Source organism: Paramisgurnus dabryanus, chromosome 11, assembly GCF_030506205.2.
Source record: "Paramisgurnus dabryanus chromosome 11, PD_genome_1.1, whole genome shotgun sequence".
NCBI classification, from domain to species: domain Eukaryota; kingdom Metazoa; phylum Chordata; class Actinopteri; order Cypriniformes; family Cobitidae; genus Paramisgurnus; species Paramisgurnus dabryanus.
In genome coordinates this window covers 20,947,766-20,971,542 of record NC_133347.1, presented here as the reverse complement: position 1 = coordinate 20,971,542, position 23,777 = coordinate 20,947,766, and the positions used below count along the sequence as shown (strand labels likewise).

The 23,777-nt window shown below is 37.2% G+C and overlaps 1 protein-coding gene across 6 annotated transcripts in view; it reads left to right on the top strand.

Annotated features, from left to right (window-relative positions):
- Positions 1–22,473, top strand: part of LOC135729597 (calsenilin-like) — a 189,460-nt gene extending 166,987 nt beyond the window's left edge. For 3 of the 6 annotated variants that reach the window (XM_073816240.1, XM_065247378.2, XM_073816241.1), the window contains 7 exons: positions 14,716–14,840; positions 17,303–17,372; positions 17,507–17,577; positions 17,665–17,772; positions 17,855–17,959; positions 19,424–19,486; positions 21,220–22,473. In XM_073816240.1, the coding sequence (XP_073672341.1) occupies positions 14,716–14,840; positions 17,303–17,372; positions 17,507–17,577; positions 17,665–17,772; positions 17,855–17,959; positions 19,424–19,486; positions 21,220–21,267 (590 nt within the window). In that variant the 3' untranslated portion in view covers positions 21,268–22,473. Of the gene's footprint in view, positions 1–1,528; positions 2,915–12,945; positions 13,558–14,715; positions 14,841–17,302; positions 17,373–17,506; positions 17,578–17,664; positions 17,773–17,854; positions 17,960–19,423; positions 19,487–21,219 lie in introns of those variants that run through there. The other 3 variants (XM_065247381.2, XM_065247380.2, XM_065247379.2) reach the window with 3 other exon arrangements.
- The last annotated feature ends 1,304 nt before the right edge of the window (positions 22,474–23,777 follow it).

The following is a 23,777-nucleotide window of genomic DNA, read 5'->3' as shown; positions in this document are numbered from 1 at the left end:
AAGAGCCTAAATTAAATCTCAAAACCTTGCTGGTGTTTCATGATGCAATTTTTGGCAGATCTTTGAAAATTATTTTGGACATCTGGACAACTTATCTCGTGTTATACAATATCTCATCTACAGATCTTAGGGTTCCCTCTTATCTAAAATCCTTGATTAACCCCTGTGCTTGTTGTAGTGTCGTTTACTGTAAACGGATACTGCAGCACTGATGGATAAATCCAAGTTTTGCCATTTGTAATCGGAGTACACAGGATCAATACTCAGGAAGAACATCTGCCTTTTAACACATGAAATGAAAAGAAGGGGGATGGAATTGCTCCAATTGAAATCAAAACTGTATTGTAAAAGGTGCGTTTTCAAAACTGTGCCAAAACCTTTCAAGTGTAACCTTGGTTTTGGAAATGTCCTGTTGAAGTTCAAAAATGATGTAAGTCTGTAGTGTCGTGTCAGCAAAAGCTTCATGCTTTAGTCCCTATTAAGAAGTGTTCATCTTCTAATGGCATTACTGGAACCTGCCCCGTCCTCCTAAAAGCTCGACATTAATTCCTATACACAAGAAGCATTTTTAATGACGCCAGCCATAAATACAGCTGCTTTATAATATTGAAACTGAGCCATGGGATGCAAAGTAATATATGTGACCCTCCTGTGAAAACCCTGTCATCTTTTGTGATTTACTGCGTTCTAAAAAATCATCCTGCTGTACATAATTATGTGAAAATATCGACTGACTGATGTCAAAGATTGAAATCAATGAGTGAAACTAGATCTGAAAACTAGATTATGAGACTTTAGCCTGGATTTCACAGGTAGGGTTACATATAAGGAAAAAAATGATGTCTTGCTACATTAGGATTTTATTACATTCGATTTTTTTTGTTAGATGAAACAGATGTTCGTATGAATGCAAAACAGGTTGCTTATGTGGCACATTGCTTTTATAAAACTCTTTCGACTCAATCAGTCTTTTAGGATGATGAGCAGAAGTTGGTGTGTGGAGGTTTACGATAACATGGGATGACGTTGGCGTCAAAAAGCTTTTGATCTCACTTTGTGTTTGATTGACTTACAGCTACCATTAAGACCTTATTGATCTCTTTATCTATCTGAGCTATTATGGCTCCCTCCTCATCTCTTTCTCCTGTCTGTTCTCCTCACCAGCCAGTTGTTTTCCTTTATTACAAACTAAAAAAGGACCTGTGTGCTAATGTCATCTCCTCCAGCTGACCGATTCGATGCGGAGGCCTTGCCCTGTTTCACTCGCCAAAGAGAAAATGCTTCTGATGGAAAAGATACGTGGGAGGATGGAGGCTGGGAAATCGGTAAGGGAGGGCGTCCCTGGAATTTGATCCCCCTAGTATCTCTCCGTCTCTCCTGCATTCTACCCTGTTTGGAAATGTAACTTTCCCCCAGGTCCCCAGACAGAAAGAGAGGAAGAGAGAGAGAAGGAGAAAGAAAGAGAGAGAGAGAGATTGTGGTCAGTAAACTGACATAGGACCAGATCTCACAGGGGTCTGACATTGCAGTCAGGGGTATACTGAGCCTAGGAAAGCAAGCAATGGATAAAAGAAGAGATGGAGTGGTTGTAGATGAGCAAAAAGGAAAAGATACTGAAGGAGGGGTGGAATGGACAGAGAGGTGAAGATAAACTGCCCACTGCAGATTATTACAGGACAACAGAGGGCAAGAGAACCCAGGAAAGGGTGGGGGAGAGGGAAAAAAAGAGCGTGAAGTATACAGTACAAGTTGAAAGAGGAGATAGAAGCACTTGATGCTGAATCCGAAGCAGTAGGAAAAGATGAGAGCAGCGCTTGACTGATAGCAGAACCACAGAGAAGGACGATTAGAAGACAAACCGCATTCCTCTCGCCTGTCAGACATCTACGGGCCACTCCCAAGATGATAAACTGGACTTTATAAGACATTTTAGAAGACTTTCAATTCTTGGATTTATTTGCACCCAGTTCTGGATAGTGGACGGTCCACTTTCTTCCACGAAGGACTTATTTATATATAACACTGCCATTGGAAGTTCAATATAGATGATTTTCGCCAACCTGGTAAAATCGACAAGAGGCCACCGAATGCCTCAAGCTTGGACTTGCTCAGGTTCGAACGCTGTCGCAGTGACAAAGGCAGTGTCAGATGTTGATTCTACATTCAACTGAACCGAATATTACTTTAATGACCTGGACTATGAATCCAAACATGTGCGTCAAATTCAGCTTTAAACCAATTTAAGAAATTCAAGAGGCACTTGGGGATTGTGAAACATGATAGTTTTGAGAGCGTAACTGCGACGTCGTGTCAGAAGTTTTGACACTTCCAAATCCTGCTTGAATATCTCCGGTGAATCTCATCTTACGCTGTTGGATCAACAATCTCGAATATTGCGAAACCTACAGCATTGCAGTTTAAAGGCTCTTGTCTGTTGTTGACACTCGCAAATAACATTTGCGGCCCGGGAATGGCTTTTACACATCTGGACTGTGTAAGTGCGCTGCAATCCTGCTCTTTATTTATCCGACCGGGCTTTCAAGAAGAATGACCTAACATGGAAAAACTGACTTCGACTCTCGTCACCAAAATAAATGTAACTTGACCGGATTCCTTTTGCCATGTTCACAAACATCTACCGGCTTTGTGTATCGTAAAACACCTTGATTTTCAATAATTGCCTTTGTTTTGGAGATCCCCTTCATGCGCTACGGCACATTGACTTTGTCCCTAGTTAGTATGCACTAGTGAGCCACCCTCACTTATACAGTAGTTCTTGAAGAACCAGTAGGTCCTTAAATCAACGCAGCCATGGGTATTCAGGGTATGGAGCTTTTTGCCATCGGGGTGGTCATCGTACTATTTGTGGCCGTTCTCAAGCAGTTCGGCATTCTGGAACCCATGTCGCTGGAAGGTAAGTGGAGCATTCTAGAAGCCAGGTCCTCCCCTTTGTTGTCATAGCGATACGCTTGACCAATGAGGCCTGGGGGACTGGGGTTGCGTCAGGTGCATCCCGATGATGGAGACAACAAATCTGATTTTACACTTATGTTTGCATTAATGCAAAGATAATGCGATCAACTAACACTTACAATAGTTAACAATACTTATGAACGCAATAATTGAGTGTTTTTATTGTATGATGCCAGTGTAGTTTTCACAGCTAAAAGCATCTGCGCAGGTTTTGAAGGTCATTGGATCTCATTGGTGGGAGATAAATTGTTTAAAATCCTGTAGATATAAACCGAACACATACCTGTAACTTTACGTCTTGCAGGGATCATGTGTGCATATATGTGGGTTTACTTGGCTGAACTAAGATGTTTACATTGTTCAACAATTTTTTTATTCCTAAAGTACAAAATGTACTGCGTAGCAATTGTAATTAGCATATAAAACATTAGAAGTGTGAAATATCCTTATTAATACCCTTGGTGACACATACGTGTGTGTTTTAGCAGTATCGAATTAAAAGTTAAAGCAATGCTGTAAATGCTGAGGTTTATGTGATTTGTTGTGTACAGTTAAGTAGATTTTGTCTTATTTACAATATAGTAAACTTATAGAGCGACAACTACTGTGATATTGGTGTAAGACATCTGTTTCTCTCTTTCTCTCTTTCTTCCTTTCTCTCTCACTCCCTCTTTCACTCTTTGTATCAAACTTAGTCTAACATTACCCTTCATTCATTATGTATGCTGTATCGAACAAGCTTTCTTTACGGCTACCTAAAAATGGGTGTTCTGGTCTATGTACCAGGTCCTGAAGGGCAATGTCCATTTCCTTTTTGCCCCTCACTTCAGAACCTCCATCAAATGCTCTTATCATATTCGCCCAGCCATTTCTGAAAATCAGTACCTTTACACTCAAATTGTTCTATATAGTACCAAATAAGGGTTCTTTAACTTGGAACAATAGCAGTACTCTTTTGAGCTCTATTTAGATGGTTCTTTATAGAACCTTGCCTTAAAAAGTGCCATGTAGAACCTCAGTTGTGCTATAAAGAACCATTAATGTATTAGCTGTCAGGAGGGTTTTGTAATATTTTTGTTATTTTCCACTTTAGTTTTTTATTTTCAGCACTTTGGTTTAACAGTTTAAAAATAGAACTGCAAGACATCAGAAAAATACTTTTATTTTCACTTTTTCATTACATGAGGCGTCATACAATATAAGTATGTTTATAAAAATCACATATACACTAAAAAGAATATATGGCTTATGCAAATATAACAAATCACTACTCAAATAAGATATGGATGTTAAATAACGGCATCAATATTAAATAAATGAACAATAAAATTTGGCAATGACAATCATTCTTAATAGACAACAATTACATGAAATCGTTAAAATAATGACATATGCAACATCAAAATATGCAAATGATAATAAATACTGAATAATATTAACATATTATGACATTACATTCAGATGTAAAAATTTTAGCACAAACAGATAGATGGCATAGAATACAAAGTAATGGGATGTTAATAATACATTACTAACTGTAAGAATAAAAGTCAATAGGATGGTGTCAATCTTTGTAGAAACTAGCAAAAAGTCCATATTTTGTTTGCTGGATCATTGTACAGTACATACTCCAATACTCCATCCAATGTTTCTATGTTTTGTGGCAGTGACGTTGAACATTTAGTTAGATAAGAGTAAGATAAGAGATGGTCTGCTATTGTCATGTTGATCTCGAGACACAGGCTGTGATTACCACAGATTCCCATCACTTTGCAGTGGTCATCATCATGCAAGGTTGAGCATCAGGCCGAACAAGATTTGGGTCTGTCGGTCATGGGTGAAAGGATAAGACATGGAGACAAGACAAGTTAATATTAGCCTGGAGTTTGCTTACATACTGTATGTAAAACATGATTTGACAGAAGTTTTAATATGATTCTGCTCAAGCTACCTGTTTTGTCAGTAAATAGGTGAATGCTTGGTGAAAGATTTATTCATAAATTGAATTCACATAAACTACTGTTATCAAGACGATGGCCGACCTGCAGCTATCCAACTTTTTAGAGCTTCACTCACGATCCACCTACAACAGATGGACAAAAATAATAATAAGTAATTCTGCTTTTACATGTAAATGTGCCATAAGAACACACACACAATCTCCCAAATGTTTTAACAGTAAAGAACTATTATTTTAATGTCAGCATTGAAAGAAACATGCATACATCACCTTTAAAAACAGGATGTGTGCAGTCATGCACTGCCTTTAATCCCAGCATAAGCAAGATCACCTTACATACAAAAACTCTGAAATATCAATAAAAAAAAAACTAAACGCATGTACCACATTCTTTTGAAAATTAGTTTAATAAACTTATTGTACAATATGCATGTATTTTTTAACACTTTAACAAATCATTAACCTAAGTCTTTGTAATCATATCATTTAAAACAGTATGAAGCTTAGCTTTTATAAAGGGAATAAAGCTTACAGTATAAAGTTTACCTGCTACAAAAGAAATAAAGTAAAATGTATTTGGTCAAATATTGTCTAGTGTTCCTGTATAGATCAACTTATAGGCATAGTTGGAAAAAATTATCTCTAGCTGTCACTGGAGCTGTACCATGTACACTTTTGCTAGCCTGGTCCAACCAGACTCTCGTACATTAATTTCATTTGTACAGAGAGTCTGGCCACGCTCCATTGCAAAGCGTTACTTCCGTTAAGGAGGGTCCATTGTTGAAGTTTAAAACTATTGAATCTGCCCAGAGTCACTCAGGATCTGCCAAAGCCAATCGCTAACGTGTGGTCGTGACGTATATCATGCACCGAAACCGTCCGGAAACAACAAGTCAGAATAATCAGACAAACAAAACTTAGCAAACCTGGTTCTTGCTCCGGCTTTAACTTCTGTATATTCGGCAGTTTTGCAACAACGGACCGAATAGCTTTTCTCACGTCTTTCTCCGCTGCCATTACTGAACTACAACTCAAACTGACGCACAACCTCAACGTCATCGTTCTTAGCCACCCCCATCTGTTCGCTGATTGGTCCTGCAGATTTTTGCAGGAGAAAACGAAACTCTATAGAGCCATCCCAGACGTACTGCTGAAGCGAAATGAAAATTAAGCGGAAGCACGTAGGAGGGCGGAGCAGGCTACACTTTTGCACCTTAAGTGATCAAATTTGCACCTCAGAGGTACATATTGGTATTAAATGCCATATCTGCACCTAAATGATACATACAGCAAAAGGACCTATTTAAAGCGTACCATCCCAGTGATGCTTTGGCCCATTTTTGTCCCTTTTTTGATGTCACATGTATTTTGCATTAAATTACAATTTTCTTTAAATGATTCAGGTGCTCCTGTATAGCTGAGATGGTAGAGCATTGTGTCAGCAATGCATTACCTCATAAGTTCAAACCTAGGGAACACACATACTTATAAAAAATGTATACCTTGTAATGGACTATACAGTAAGTTGCTTTGGATAAAAGCATCTTGCAAATGCATAACGTAATATAATGCTTAAAATGTGTTCTATCTATACATTTTTCTATCAGTATGTGTGTACTTTAAGAATCAAACGTTTGCATTACTAACACAATGCTTAATCAGCTGAGCTAGAAAAATGTACACAAATATTTTAATCCAAGACTAGAAACCAAAGGTCAAATACATAAAAACAACACATGAACACATGAATGCAAGGTGTGAAAGGTTCAATACAATACAATACCCTAGATAGTTTCCAAACACTCATCATCCAGAAGGGTTTGCGTACGCAGCGTAATCTATACATCCTTAATCCAAGCATCGGCCCTTGAGCCAGACCACCCATCAGATCACGTCACCATGATGCTATTATTAGCCTAACAACATTACTAGATCTATTCCTGCGCTCTGTGTTTCAGAAGAGTGAAGTTTATTTTGGGTTTGTGATTGGGTTTCTGGCTGTGTGAATCTAATATGTAATCGGAGATGGTGAAGTATTACTTTTGAAGGGGAGCGTGTATAATGGTCAATACGTGAAGATTCTGTTACAGTAACACGAGGGGTCATTTGATCCGTCAACCCTTATTTATTCAACTTGCGTGTTTTCAGCTGCTCATTGTTTTGTGCAAACGGTCTGCTGCAGTGCCTTTCAGGCTTAAAACACCAGCCAGCAGAGGGCAATGTTGTTTTGAATGATCGCACACATTAAAACAAAAAAATGTTAGTTGTGTTTAAAAGTTGGAAAAAATAGTCTTAGGTAGGCTTAAGCTGGGCGTACACGGTGCGAATTCTGACGGTCGGAATGTCGTGAGCTCTCGCACACGACACGAGTGAGTTTATACGAAAATAATTCGGACGCAGTCACACACGACAAGATTTTACTGTACGACTTGACGAATTCTGACGTAAGCATTTTCACACCTGTGAGGATGAAAGGGGGTTCCTTTCGTTGTGGCAGAATGTACAAAAAAATAAAACAAAAAGAATAGGGTTAAGATATTGGCTTAGTATATAAAACAGCCTGGAATTTCTGTTCTTTTGTATTTCTATTTATGCATTCCGAAATTGCAATATAGGTCTAGTTCTGTGGCGGTGAAGGAATTTCTCTGGCAGTGATTGTTCGTGCTAGCACATATGCGGTTTTACCGTCTTAATACATCATGTTTGTAGAGCCAAGTAAATATGCTATTATTAATGTTACATATATTGTTGCTTTTTTATAAATATGACCGTTCAAAAAACACATTCAGTGGGCCTATTTATTTATTTGTAAATGCAGAATGAGGAGCAATGAGGTAAAACGCAAGCTAACGTTACACGTCTTTCCCTTTATAATTAAATTATTAAGACAACACATCTATAGCCAAATATTATTTTGTAAAACGAAACGAGCAGCATTTATGCTGTAACTGCACAAAATAAATGCCATACAGAAGGCATTGCATATTAATATAGTGCATTTTCACAGTAGGCCTATATGTAAATTAATACATAGCAATACAAATATAGTATGAAAACAAATTAATCATTATTTAAATAAAGTTTCAGAGATAGCCTACATTTTTAGTCATTTAAATGTTCTCATCATTTCAAAACAAGGCTACCATATAACTTACACTGGGCTTTATCTTTTGTTCCTTTGGTCGAAAATATGTAAAAGAATATATATATATGTGGGTAAAAATACCGAACAAGCTCAGTTGTTAAAGCAGAAGCTCCATAATAAGATGGGAAACATCGTCTCCGCATATGATCATCATGTTTATGTACTCTCTCAATAAATGCATATCTTAGCCTATTAAACATGGACATTCCGTTGCTTTTTTCTGTCGCGACAGCCCTCTTAATATCCAATCATTTATGAAACTACAGCAACTTTGGCACAGCTTGGATTACACAAAAATTGCGACATTCTTTGTACATCCTGTACTGTTTAAACCAGTGGAGTCTAATAATTTTTATATTTATTTATTACATAATTTAGTTGGCTTATTTTATGTTTACATTGTAAATAATGATAAAACATATTAAAGAAAAATCAACAAGTAAAACAAAAAAGTTTTAATATCAAAAAGCCTCGTTTAATGCATTGTGGTAGCACTTATCAGAACAGCGGTATAGCCTAAAACCACTACACTCTCTCCTGTTTCCACACACATCCAAAGCTGTGACCCGACATCACAAAAACACGTATGACAGGTTTTTTTCAGGCAAATAAGCTGATCAAGAGGTCGTCACTGAAAGGACCTGTACATATTTGTCATGATGTCCGGTCACCGGAGTGTGTATGTGCGCGAAACATAGCCAGCTATAGAGTAGTCATCAATATTTGAGGTAGCAGTGCTACATTTGTCTTTCTTCTTCTGCGTTTTGTACATTCTGATTGGTCAACTTCAAGTGCTTTGCCAGATCGTCTCGTACACCCGCACCAACACTACGAATTTATACCGACAGCTCCCGAACTTTTTTGACATGTTTAAAAATTATCGGGAGGTCGTAAGGTGCTCGTAACCTGCTCGGCTCGGCTCGTAATTCCTCTCACACGGTGCGAGCCGCGACCATACGAGCATGAACGATTTTCTCCCGAGGAAAAAAAATCGCATGCGAGCCCCTACGACAGCAAAAATCGCACCGTGTACGCCCGCCTTTAGACAAGGCAAAAATAATGTGTTTTTTACTGTATTACTACTACACTCTAAAAAAATTCAGGGTTATTTTCAAACCAGGATTGGCTCAAAAAGGGACCAACCCAGCCGTTAACCCAGAAAATTGATATTTGACCCAATAATGGGTTAAAAGCAACCCAGCATTTTGGGTTGAAACAACCCAGCATGGGTTAAATTACAACTCAAGGGGTTGCACTCATCCTTTTTTGCTTTTTTAAAGAGTAGTTGTCTTGTTACCAAATAATACATTTTCAAATGCTTAAGCTGAATCATTGGTTCAAGGACTCTGGAAAGTTTTCTAAACTGTAAAGTGAGACTAATGAGAGCCATTTGTTAAAAAGACCCTCATAAATCAACCATTTTAAAGTGCATGTTCAAGACCATTTGGACTGTACTTGGACTCTAATGGTAAATATAAAAACGTCTTTGACCTCCACCAAAGCTCTTAAACATGACTGAATATGCCAGATGCTAGTCGACTGGGCATGCTTGCCAACGCTACTTCAGCTGAGTGCTTTGGTTGCTACGATACTTCTGTTTTTATATATAAATCTTTGTAAGATGCGCAGGTCTTCTCCAAGGCACACAGACAAAAAACTCAATGCTGGTGCTGAGCGTGGACACATTTTATGCGTGTATCTCCACGCAGCAAGTTTATTAAACACAGGATCACACGCATGTCCACGCATTCCTTTGTGCTGCTTTCACTATCAACACGTGACGCTGCAATGGCGGCTGTATTAACAAACATTGATAAGTTGACCATGCTCGCTCATCCCTTGTTGTGTTTCTGCTATAATGATAAAAAAACACAAATAAGAGTACAAACAACGACGGTCAGTTTATCTTTTGTGCTTTTTACTGCTAAGCCTGTGTTCATTTTTACGTTGACCAAAGTACCTTTACCAGAGTGCAATAACAACTCAATACACTACATCCCTTACCAAATTTACCTTGATTACTATAGTATTTGTTGCCAATAAACATGGTTGCACTTTTTCTGTAGTAAAACCATGGTTTTTAAAGGTAAACTTGTGAAATTAATACAAACTACATTTTACTACAGATAAAGTTACATTTCTGTTACATTCCTACAAGGCTGATTATGCAGCTCATTATGCAAGTCTTTTGTTTCCTCAGCTGTCAATCACAGATTATTCAGAAGCTTTCACGCATCTTCACATATAGCCTTTCCCAGGCAAAAGTGTCTTAGAAATTGTAAATCAATATATTGTTTTATGTGAATGAGTAGGCAGAATGATTTTCACATCATTTTGAAGAAAAAACTCTAGACTACTACATCCTTTTTTGAAAAGTCATGGGAAAACATGTTTAGAATGAATTTTGTGGACTTATTTCATTGACTTAAAGTTTTTGCTTTTTCAAAAACCACGCATAAAATTTTTTCTCTCAAAAATACAAACATGTACATACATGTTGCTCATATAATATTGTAGCCCAGTTTGTGCTGAACACAGTGTTATGAGACTTTTGCCATTATAATGTTTTTAAGCAACTGAAAAAGCACAATAGTCTGTGCAGGTCAAAACTTCTCCTAAAAACCCCTTAGACCCCAGAGGGTTAAAGTGTGTCGTTCCATTGGAAAGATTTTAACATTTGTGCCGGCTGCAGGAAAATGCTCCTGTGGACATGGGGCCTTAAGTGCATTGCCGTGTTAGTTACTACTTTGAATTGTTATCATTACGGTTATTATTGTAAAGTTGCCTACATTAATTTTCTCATGTTTAAGGGTTTATAAGTTCAGGTTGGCATTCTGTTTGTATTTTCTCTATGACAAAATCTTAAAAGATCTCACTTGGAGTAGAAAGTAGAAAACGCTTAAAGGACAAGTTCGGTATTTTACACTTAAAGCACTGTTTTCAGATTGTTTATGATGAAATAGAACGGTTTTGACTGAAATTTCGACATATGCGGCTGCCCGAGAATTTTTGGGTGTTTGTGTTTCAGCTCCTACCTTTACAATGGGTTTAATGGTGCACTGGAACAATCCTTCCTAAAATGCATTAAACTTTCGTTTACAAAGACGTGAAACTCACCGAGTGGTCAGGGGTGTTCACTGATATGCTCACACAAAAATCGCTGCAAAATACGCATTCCAACAGGTTTTATCGTAGTTTTTGCCAACTCCATTGACTTGTATTAGATGTGCTGTGAGGTACGGTATTACTCCGCGCCGGGAACTTTGTTTCTATTCTTGCAATTGGCAATGGCGGATTAGCGCCACCACCTGGGCTGGGGTGTTTATTATTCACGCTCTAAGCGGAAGAATGTACGGGTGTGAGGCGTTTGGAAAAATAGGTCCACAAGTTAACAACGTATGTTGTCCTTTAATAAGGATTTATCTTAATGTGGATCACTAGCTGGGTTTTCATCGAAACATAAAGCGAAACTTTTCAACATTTGCAATAAACAAATATGTGAATTAGGTGCATTTCCATTAAGTTGTTTGAGCGAATGGCGATGGTATTGGTACCCTAAACAACAGTAAATAAAAAATATATCTTGATGCAATGACGCGCAGGCATTATGCTGCTGAATGATCTTCACTTCAGCGTGGATAGTGACGAGTTACCTGATCTCTGCTTCAGTCCAGTTTGCTGACATTTCTCGTCGTGAATGTTGATCTGCATGTAATCCCTCATTTTAAAGAGCTGAAGCATAACTTCTCTGTTGCCATGACACTCATGTCCTCACTACGACACATCCATTACGCCATTGTTTCTGGGTCTCATTTATCATTCCCTGATAACTGCTTCAGTCCAGTTTGCCGACATTTCTCGTCAGTAATGTTGATCTGCATGTAAACCCCTCGTTTTAAAGAGCTGAACCATAACTTCACTGTTGCGATGACACTCACGTCCTCACTATGACACGTCCATTACGGCATTGTTTTTAAGTCTTGTTCACACAAGGGCTTTCATCTTACATCAGTGTTACTAGGTCCTCTTTCCGGGAGCGATCCCAGAACATTTACTGGACGTGTCTGCGTTCACACAGAAGCTTGTCTGCCCAAATTTTACAGGTATTTTCTGGGACCAAAGTGCTGTGTGAATGAGGTTCTAGACGATCAGTCACATGGGATTAAGATTCGCTATCAGATGCTTTCCATCTCCCATTATTTGCATTTGCTCAAGTCAAAAACTCAAGTGAGCATAAAACGTTTTTGCGGATTAAGGGATTTTTATTTGAAATTTGACATTTCCATCACTCGTTTCTTATGCGATACTTTAAAATGCGCATAAAATCATTGTGATAAAAACCCAGCAACTGTCACTTTACAATGCCTAAATACAGAGAACAATGGTTTAAAAGGTTGGGATGCAGGATTTAGGATGCCTCAGCTGTGTATGTATGTACATAAGATGCAAAGAGCAATTTCATCAACCTCAAATATTCCTCAACCTCAAAAACCTCAATAAAACCGTAGTCTTCATTAGGATAGGTTTCTTTGTACTTCAGGCCTGTGTTCACTTGTTTTACCCTCTGGGGTCTAAGGGGTTTTTAGGGCCCTGGAAAACTTTTGACCTGCATTGACATTTGTGCTCTTTCAATTGCTTAAAAATAAAATAATGGCAAAAGTCTCATAACACTGTGTTCAGCACAAACTGGGCTACAATATCATATAATCAACATGTATATACATGTTTGTATTTTTGAGAGAAAAATGTTTATGCATGGTTTCAAAAAAGATAAATTTTTAAGTCCACAAAACTCATTCTTAATGGTGTGAAACATATTTCAAGTCACACCTGTTTTGAGTTTTTGATGATAGGTTTTTATAATCAGAAGTTGAAGTCAAAGACTAACGTTAGGTTTGCATCTGAATCTAACTGGGACGAACTTTTCCCCCGAGTGCGTTTCATATGATCGTATTAGAGTCGAGGTGAAAGTTTCCTCAATTCCCTCTGAAAATTATGAGCGGAAGATTAAATAGATGTGAGAGGAATAGAAGCACAGAAATTATGAGACTACAGAAAGATCAAGCAGTTATTGGGATATATCTGGACTCTTCGTTGATTCTGGACACAAGACAAATTCTAGATAATATCAATATAGATTTGGTTATAAAGTGTTCAGGTGCATATCTGGCTAGAATCTTTTTCTCTTTGGAGTTTGGTTGTTTGACGCAAGAGGACATCAGCCAACTTTGTAGGATGCTTTATTTTTTGCAAGATATTGTAGTGTGGAATTAATGAAGCTTCTGCATTCTGATGTTGAGGAAACTGACCTGAAGTATCAGGTGCAGGGTCTTGCATGTGAATTTTTGTAGAGATAAGTGTACGAGGATGAGTGTGAGATGGGAAACAGAAGGTTTACAGACAGTGGGCATCGTCTGCCTGGTCATCATGTTTCTCAAACTTATGCATCTGCTCGGACTCATAGATATAACAGAGACAGGTGAGAGAGAGAGAGAGAGAGAGAGAGAGAGAGAGAGAGAGAGAGAAAGGAATAAACAAAAGTTAGGAAATATATTTTCCTGGAAACGACTGTACACTTTCATTTATTTCCTATTTCCTTCATTATTAGAGATTTTATAGTTCTTAAGAAATTTACTGTACAATTTTTAAGTTTAATCAACTTGAATTTACAATTAATTTGTCTTAATAGTCAATCGAAAGTTGAAATTAATTCTAAATTCAATTTGATTAAACTTAAAAATTTAAGTTCAACAATGAGTTTTTATGTTATGTCTCACAGACTATTTGACATTGTTTCTCTCATCATTGTTTCATTTACCATCATTCATTTTGATTATTTGTGATTCGGCACACTTAACTATTGACTATTTTTCTCTTTTCCTCTTCTCACTTTCTCTGACCCTCTCTCTCCTCCATGTTCCTCTCTGTTTCATTTTCTGTATGTTTATGTTAAGACGGTGAGTATAAGCACCTGTCTGGTTTAGTTTTCTGTCCAGTTTGATCTTTTTTGTGCTGATAGACTGCTTTCTTTATCATGTGCTTGATGACTGAGAACTATAAGATTAAAGGTTTTCCAAATTTTAAAAAAACAGGGGCTCTCTAGGGTGCTCAGTTGTATGACAAGGAATTGCCGGCCAGGCGTTGTGCTTCAGTAGTACTAGCAAAGATTTTGTAATTATTACTTGTGATTAATATTTTTGCAGCCATAAGATCTCAGCAGCAGATTCAGTTCCTTTTTGAAAAAAATAAATAAATAAATGACACCAAATATTTTGGCTTTAGTAGGCTACACTTGACATGGAAATCCTGTATACATTTTATCAGCAGTCAATCACATGAATAAAGAAAATGTTGACCTGTCTATCAAACCAAACCACCTCTCTCTCTCTCTTTATCCACTTCCTGCCTGATTTCCACTTTTATGCTAACTCTCTTGCTTTCACTTCCTCTTTTTTTCTCTCTCTCTCTCCCCTTGCACTGTCTCTCTTTATAATGCTCTCTCACCCCGTCCCGTCCTGCATCCCATAATCTCCCTACCCTTCTCTTTCTTCTTCTCCTCTCTTCTTCGCTCCTCTCTCTCTCTCTCTCTCTCTCTCTCTCTCTCTCTCTCTCCTTTTTTGCTCTTTCTCTCCCATAGACAGCAGTGACAGTGACCTGGAGCTGTCCACGGTACGACACCAGCCTGAGGGTCTGGAACAGCTGCAGGCTCAGACCAAATTCACCAAGAAGGAGCTGCAGTCTCTGTACAGGGGCTTCAAAAATGTAAGCATCTGCTAAAGACTTTTGAAAGCCAATAAAAACCAGCATGAGGTGGTTTTGGGCAAGTCTAGTTTCAGGCAAACCTATACAGAAGATGGTCTCCCAGCTTTGTGTTTATTCAAAATAATGAATGAAGTAAGAAGTGAGCTATATTGTTTTAAAGTGTGTGTTAGCCCCTATCATAAATACATTTTGAAAGGTCTATGTAAAATTGAAGTAAGTCTTTAACCCTTAAACACTCTAGCTAAAGCCAGGACAAGGCCTTAGTTAAATTAACACGTTTAAGCATCTTTTATAAACATGCCTTAGAAAAAAGACGCTACGGTGCTTATCCTAAGATGAATCAATGGCCCTGGCATTTTTTAAGATAATTTTTTTATTTGAGACAACTCAAACTTGTGTTTTAATCTACGACTATCCTGTAGTCTTGTCCAGAAGATACTGTAGCACATTTCTGTGTTCAGGATTTTTGGGCAGGGCTAAAACTGTGGCTCGATGATGCCCTTACACAATCGCAAGCATCCATTTAGGTTGTAGCGGTATTTGAAAGCTTTCCCGCAAGTGGGCGTGGTTTCAGGACCAAAAGCGGACACACCCCCAGCGTTTGAGAGCAGACAATCCTGACAATTTTTTCAAGATTTTGATAACTTCTTTTATTATCGTGACGTTTTTAATCATTCAAATTTGGCTGGGTGGTCAATAACACATTTTCCTGTGGTGTGACAAACCGAAAACACTTTTAATATTGGACTTTACACAGCCTTTAATGAGGAACGTTGTTCTATGCATTTCTTATATCCCATATGCCAAAAATATATATTTTCCTGCCCAAAATATAAAAGTGCGTATTAAATGTATAAAGTATAATCATAAAATGTACAAGTATGTATAAAAAATAATATTATAAGTAATTGTTGCAGTTCAAAATACATTCAGTGGCATGTTTACCATTTTGGGGGCCCTATGCAAAGTCCAAGAACCAAGGCCACCCATGCCCCAGCATTGCCCAAGGTTTTTCAATTGAATTGCACAACAATAATATTCAGTATATAGAATTAAGTGAGATATATATACACCGGATTTATTTTGTTTTACACTGCTTAAAATAACACTAAATTGTTACAGTTTGGTATGACAAAAATTCTTGGTTTAAAAAAAATGTTTTGCGCCCCTCTCAGATATATCTTTTGCTTGCAAATGTCTTATAGGATGTATTTAAAACAATGTAATTAATACTGCAACTTCAGTATCTGACATCTTGAGGAAAAAGAGGAAGCATTAGATTATTATTCAGACTGATCTAACAAATTGAACTAACAAACACCAGCAAACAATATTGTAAGTTGGTTATTGCTTGAATTTATGAATGGGAATCACATAAAACTCTCATGTTCATATCATATTGCAAAAACAAACTTACTGTGAGGTACAACAAAGCATATAGACTAGACATACACTAAAGATGAGATTTTAATGACAATGATGAGATACAGAATATGAATGATTTATGTTTTTTAGACATGATTTAAACCCCTGCGTGGTGTCTTTATCATGTTTATACCTGTACGAGTGTGGAAGAAAAGATGCGTGTCACTGATCAAACCAAACCACCAATCACAAGTGTGAAGCCCGAAGTCTTTAAAGTAAACTTGACCATCGAGGGAATGTTGTGCAGTTACGACGAGAGCACAGAGCGGGTCGAGCGAGTGCTCATTCCAGCACTTGTGTGGCTGCATTTGTGCGCGCTGTGCAGAGGTGCGCTGTCCCGTAGTCGAGTTCGGTCATGAAGTAGTCTGTGCCCTCGCGAGGATGCGCGCATATATTATTCTGCGTGCATACTTGCAGATCTCTCGCTCGCGCGTGCTTTATCCGTGCCTAAGATTTGGGTCTGAATAAACGTAACATACTTTCACACACCTTGTGGCCAGTAGGGGGCCCCCCAAGCCCGCGAGGCCCTACGCAATTGTGTGGTTTGCGTGGTGGGTAAACACGCCACTGAATACATTTAATTTTAACCTTTTCCAACATGATGTTTACAAGTTTGTAACATACAAAGTTTTTTTCCAATGCAATATGAATATAAATGCTTTTAAATATATGTATTTTAAAATATATTTCAAAATATACAACAAATATATTGGTGAAAATACATTTCTGTAAACAAATTTCAAAATATATATCAGCACATATATTTTTTGGCCATATTTGTATATTTTTAAATATATTTAAAAAAAATGTATTTAAAAAATAAATAAATATAAATTTTAATTATTTAAAATTATATTTGAAAATGTATTTTTTTGCCGTATAGGGTATACTACAGTATCTAGGGCAGTTTCTTCTTTAAAGCAAATTAGCACAACGCACTTTTTTAAACCCTTATCGTCTGTGGCTCAGTGAGAATAAGTCCATTATCTGTTTAATTAGATGTTTAATTAGATATCCCTCTACTATTTCCATTTCAGGAGTGCCCAAGCGGTTTAGTCGATGAGGAAACTTTCAAGACCATCTACTCTCAGTTCTTTCCTCAAGGGGGTACAGCAGATTCACTTATTCACATACATTTTCTGTTTAATCACTTAATGATGTCCATAACCCCCATCAGGGGAACTAATTTCAGGAGCAATGTCGATTCCACATCTCTGAACTTCTCTTTATCATTCCTTCAGATGCAACCACATACGCCCATTTCCTGTTTAACGCATTTGACCTAGACAGAAATGGCTCTATTCGTTTCGAGGTGAGAATTTCTTACATCTCAATTGTTTTTTATATCACCCTTCAATTGTTTCATTTCATCACTGTCTGCTCTCTGACCGTCCTGCAGGACTTTGTGATTGGTTTATCTGTGTTGCTGAGAGGGACTGTCACCGAGAAGCTCAACTGGGCTTTCAACCTTTACGACATCAACAAGGATGGATACATCACCAAGGAGGTGCCCGCTTAACCTTCATACTTTGATAATGTGAAGATTTCACCTGTACTTTTCATCGAATTGATGTCTGTGTGTGTCTTAGGAGATGCTGTTAATCATGAAGTCCATCTACGACATGATGGGCAGGTATACCTACCCCTGTGTGAGAGACGATGCTCCATCTGAACACGTGGAGAAGTTTTTCCAGGTACACAATTAGAATAAATGGTCAAAATATGTACCCCAACTGTCACTGAGGGGTACCTTTTAAAGAGGCTGTAATATTAGGTATAGATCTGTATATATTTGGAAGTGAAACAAATACGCTGTCTTTGGTACTAATATGTACCTGTAGGTATTAACGGGTACTTTTTAGGTATAGCCCAGGTATAGCCCTAGTGAAAGCTGACGGATGTATATATTTTACTTTTTTCTGACACGGTCGCATGCACATTGTATATGTGACCCTGGACCACAAAACCAATCATTTACACCAAACGCGTTTTAAACGCTTGGAAATGCTTTTTATATTGCTAGGCAACCACCAAGGCAGCTGTCCTGTCAATCAAATACTGAAGCGTGAGTGTTCTTTTACTGTTAACTGTAATATTAGCAGAAATTTTAAAAAGAGGATGCTCTGACCTTGATCGAGGGTGAGAGGTGTACAAATACACAGGAGAGAGTGGCCCTGTACTTAATGGCACACTCCGGACTTGTGGACTTCCTCAGAATTCACATTTTGATGACATCATGTAGTGCAGACCTTAGGGACCCTTGACATAAGTGTATCGGCCGCCGATATTTATCTGCCGATTTTTGATGAATTTGAAACCATCGGTATATCGGCAATAGCACGAGAAAGGCCGATACCGATTGTTTATTAATTAACTGCATAAAGAAATCCATTATATGTAAAAAAAAATAAGTTAATGTCGTTAATAAAATAAATGCTGAATAGCAAAAACCACCTTTGAACGTTGTCATGCTGTCTTATTATATTTGTTTTAGCTTAATTTGTGCCTCTCTTATTATGTTGGTCAGTTGAATGTTAATTAGATCCAATCCGTGTTCAGTAAAAATTATTTGATGCAGAAATAAACTAGCTAATAGACCAACTGTATAGTATTGTATACAAGTGTTTAATATCGGTATCGGCCAGAAGTTGTCTGTTTAAATCGGTATCGGCCCAAAAAAATCCTATCGGTGCATCCCTAGTGCATTTTGATGTATTTTAAGATATGTCAAGTTGTTTTCAGTTTGGACACCTCTTACGTTTACTTTAATGAAGGACTAGTCCAATCCCTGTCAGGAAACTACCCCATTATGTTCTATGAAGATATTTTGTAAATTTTCTACCCTAAATATTTAAAAACTTTATTTTTGTGAGTGGATGCGGTTGCTAAGGACTTAAAATACGTATTTCTCAATATTTAGATTTTTTGCACCGTCGCATTCCAGATTTTCAAATAGTTGGATCTCTGACAAATATTTTCCTATCCTAACAAACCATACATCAAAGTTTATTTATTCAGCTTTCAGATGATAGATAAATGTTTTAACAAAAAAATTTACCTTTTGGTTTTGTGGTCCAGGATCAAATATGTGGATACAGAAAACATACAAAAAGTGCCAAATTTAAAGGTCATCTGCACTTCCTCTCGTTGTGTTATAGAAAATGGACAGAAATCGAGATGGTGTGGTCACTATTGAGGAGTTTATCGAGACCTGTCAGAAAGTAAGCTTCTATCTGATCTAAAAAAATCTATCTTTTATCTAAAAAAAAATCTTCTGTGGAACACCAAAAGTGACAAAAACGGGTCTTTTTATGGCATTGTTTAAAGAGCACCTATTGTCCAATTCACGTTTTGACATTTCCTTTGGTGTGTAAGTGTGTATTAGTACATGTTAACGATATGCAAAAGGTACAAACCCCAAAGTAAACGCTGACGCGAGTTAACGTCTCCAACGTAAATCTCTTTATAGCACCGGTGAAGAACCGGTGAAGCACCTGTGTTGAACTATATAGGGGCCATATAGCACCACTATAGCACCACATTTGGTTCTACATAGCACTATATGGTTCTACACAGGTGCTTCACCGGTGCTTCACCGGTGCTATATGGCACTAAAAACGGTTCTTCTATGATTACGAGCAAAGAACCACTTTTGGTGCTATATAGCACCGTTTGTTTTTAGAGTGTGGGATTGGTGTTGTAGTAAAGACTGACATTATCATAATTCCTCCATGCTTGGACTCACAGCCTGTAAGTTACCTCCTGTTAGCATTGCATTGTGACCGAATCTTTCAAACAAGGTAAGGAGAGTCACATTTTCGACTGACATCAGAGGTATTCAGGCCAATCACAACATACAGATTAGCTGGCCAATCAGGGACACAGATCTTCTCTATGAAATCTGGAGCTACAAAAATGTACGATATGTGAAAAATAATGTGTTTTTAACTCTTTCCCCGCCATTGACGAGATATCTCGTCAATTAAGAGAAAACGCTTCCCCGCCAATGACGAGATTTTCCGTCTTTCCGCAATACCGCTATTATCCACTAGGTGGCGTCCTGCCGCAACTTTTTAAAACCGGAAGTATTGCCCTATGGCAAGCTGCTGCATGTCCGTGTCTGTTTTAAAGATCGCTCTGAATGAGATCTCTATGAAAAGTCCGTCATAAAAATGGAATTATCTTTGCTTTTTGCTCAAAATATGGTGTTTTTTCAAAAACCTACCCATATTCAAAAGCTGATTGCAAAAGAACCACTAAAGGTACAGTAGGATGAAACGTTTTTTTTTTTTGTTTGAAAGCAGAGGGTCTGTTCTTTCATTTGGTATATTGTATGTTTATATATTTAAAGAAGAACATTTTCTGGAAGGCATTAAACTTTGGTGAAAATCATGAAAAACGCTGGCGCTGGCTGGCAACTTTTTTTAAAAACGCTGGCGGTGAAAGAGTTAAGCATAAACCACGCGAACACAATGTATTATACCAAATACACAAAATAACATTGTTTTTAGCAATTAAATAGGTGCTCTTTAAAGGTGCACTCCAAAAAATGACTTTCTGAGTATTTTTTGTCTGGTGTTAAGTACAAATATAAGAAATCTTAAATCAAGATGCATTTTCTTGATGGCTTGAAACAAGCAAAAAATAAATCTGCCAATGGGGTATAAAAATATTTATTGAATTTTTCTCAAAATAACTGTTTAATTTTTCGTCCCCATTGGCAAATTTGTTTTCCTGTTTTATGCACAAATTCACTTAAATGTGACTTATTTACTTTTATAAAAAATAAAACAATTTAGATATTTGTACTGAAAACAAGACAAAAATACTGTAGTGTGTACATTGTACTATTTCATCAACCTCATCGTATTTACTTTTGTAAGTGTATGCTGTTAAAGTTAATATGAGTCAAGTTATAAAACGCTCATACTGCTTTATTCCCTTTGCATTCCAGGATGACAACATCATGAACTCCATGCAGCTCTTTGAAAACGTGATATAGATTGTGAGTGAATCTAACACTAAAAAACCCTCGATGTCCCAGATCACTCTCTATATACCAAACTAGCACAGCAGTCACACTGTCTTGTTCTGTAGCACTACTCCCATGCCTGTTGCACTTCTAATCAATCTAATAGATCACATAGCCTAGTGCGGTACAGGCTCACCGTTTCGTCTTCTCAGCGGGACTACTTAAAAAATAATTAAAGACTGAATGGCTGGGATCCCTCCTACTTTTGGATCAGACTGAGAAATTGAAGTTGCAAAGCCAAGTTTTGTATTAATGATGGTTCCAATGGAGTCTTCAACTTACATATGAAAACCATCCCTGGACTGCTTTCCTCTGCCTTATGAATAAAGGAAATGACTCAATAACAACCTTCCAGCTAACACAGATACCAAGGAAAGTATGTAAAATGTGGATTTTTTTGGGGACCTGACGTAACCTTCGGCACCACAGTGACAATTTGAAGCACACCATAGACTACACAAGCAGCGAAAAGCATATTCACCGGATGAACAAAATAGATGTGATTATAAAGAAAAACTGAACTGAAGCATGCTTGTCCAAATATGTGAGATATTAGTGATTTTCTTGCATGGAGACTGACAAAGTTGTACATTTTCTTCCTTGTAAGCCAGTAGGTCCCACAAAAGGCCGTAAGCAAGCTAAAGAAGCTGTATGTGTGAAGTAACCTAGTGTACCTGTGATTATGAGTTCTGCTCAAACTTGTATTGCACATATCAGTGGGGCCAGGATGATTTGTTTGGTCACATTTTATTCTTGCACAGCAATGAGGTATATCAAAAGGAATATATATTTAATATATAGGCATTTTAGTCTGCTTTAAATCCGATTATGCATTTTATTTTTGGGAATGTATTTATTTGTCAGACAGTGTCATGCAGGGTTTGGACGTAAACTGAAATGCTCGAGTTACTTATATTGTGGTTTACAAATGTTTTGATGCTCATTTAAATCAATTATTTGGATTTTGCTATACGGTGTAGATGTAGCGGAGATAATATATGAGAGGCTTTGTTTATTTTTATTGTATGGTTATGTTCTTATATATTGTTTAGTGAAGGCTGAATTTTATTATTCTTTCATGAGGTAAAGAATGCACAATGGCCAACTTGCTCTTCCATTTGACTATTGTAATATCAGGAATAAAGCGGTTGTTGTAAAATTTTCCTCATATGCAGATTTTATGCCTTTTTATCCTTTTCACTTATGTTGTTAAATGGGGATGTGGGCAAATACTTATAGATGAAGAAGTAAAATTGTATAGGTAGGTGAGTATAAATATGCTTTCAGTTCAGTTGCAGTTCACTAAATTGTAAATGCTCTTATTTATTTATTTAGTGTTTATTTGATCGGAGCAGATACAGTTTATTGTATTTCCAATAATTAAAAGATGCACTGCTCTTGATCCAAACCAAAAAGTGTCTGTTAATGTTATTTGTGATGTGTGTAAGTGTGTGTGTGTGGGTTATGGGGACATGAATAGTGTATAATGACATGTTTACTATACTATAAACATTGTTTATAGCTGGCATGTGTACACTATAAGACTGGATTATGTTAAAAACCTTATTCAGATTCAGAACTGAACATCTGCATGTCAAAACAAAAGTTATTCTGGGAGATATTAGATGTAGACATGTGAAAATTAAACACATTTTTTAGTTGAGGCATTTTGGGAACTTCATGCAAATTAAGCAAAACCTCATGGTCATTTGTAAGTCTTGTGACCTGTTTTGTAACTCATCACACAATTCAGTGTGTTTCAGTTTGAGGACTTTAATGTGTATATAATCTTGGTCAGCATGTTTATGCAAGTCTGACCATATTCTGATGATTCATCCCAACATGATGTTGTTTTGTTCGCTTTGGGTGTCTGAGTATACTGCATATGTAATATCTTTGTCTTTATCTAACTGTTGACACCCTCTACTCCCACCTCTTTTGCTTTTGGTTGCTCACCCTCTCATCTGCTCTCATTTCTTTATTTTTTATTTACTTTGAAGTTTTATTGAATAAATCAAAAGAATAAGGTATTGATACATTTCAGGAAGGCCCATAAACCTACTAACCTACATACATTAATAAGCACAACCGAATTAAGGCCAATGAGGTCTTAAACAAAAACCAGCATAGATACAAATTTCTTTTGTTCAGTTTTTTTCTCCTATATGTAGAAAATCTGATCAGCCAAAGGTTTGATCTCTAACCTGCTGTTATTTCGAGAAGTAACATCACTAAATTTATTCTGAGCAGAAACTTGGTACATTTATTGACCTAGGCTATATATAGCCTCAGTTGCCATATTGCAGATATTAAATTAGGTGATACACACACAATCTCACATCATGTATATCCAACAAATGGGCATTGTGTCGGTGCAAGCCATTGCCATTACATGATTGTTTACTTTAAAGGTGTAGCGGAAGATTTTCTTTAATTTTGGATAAGAACCGCCTTCTCCACTTTTTTAAAAAAAATGCAAT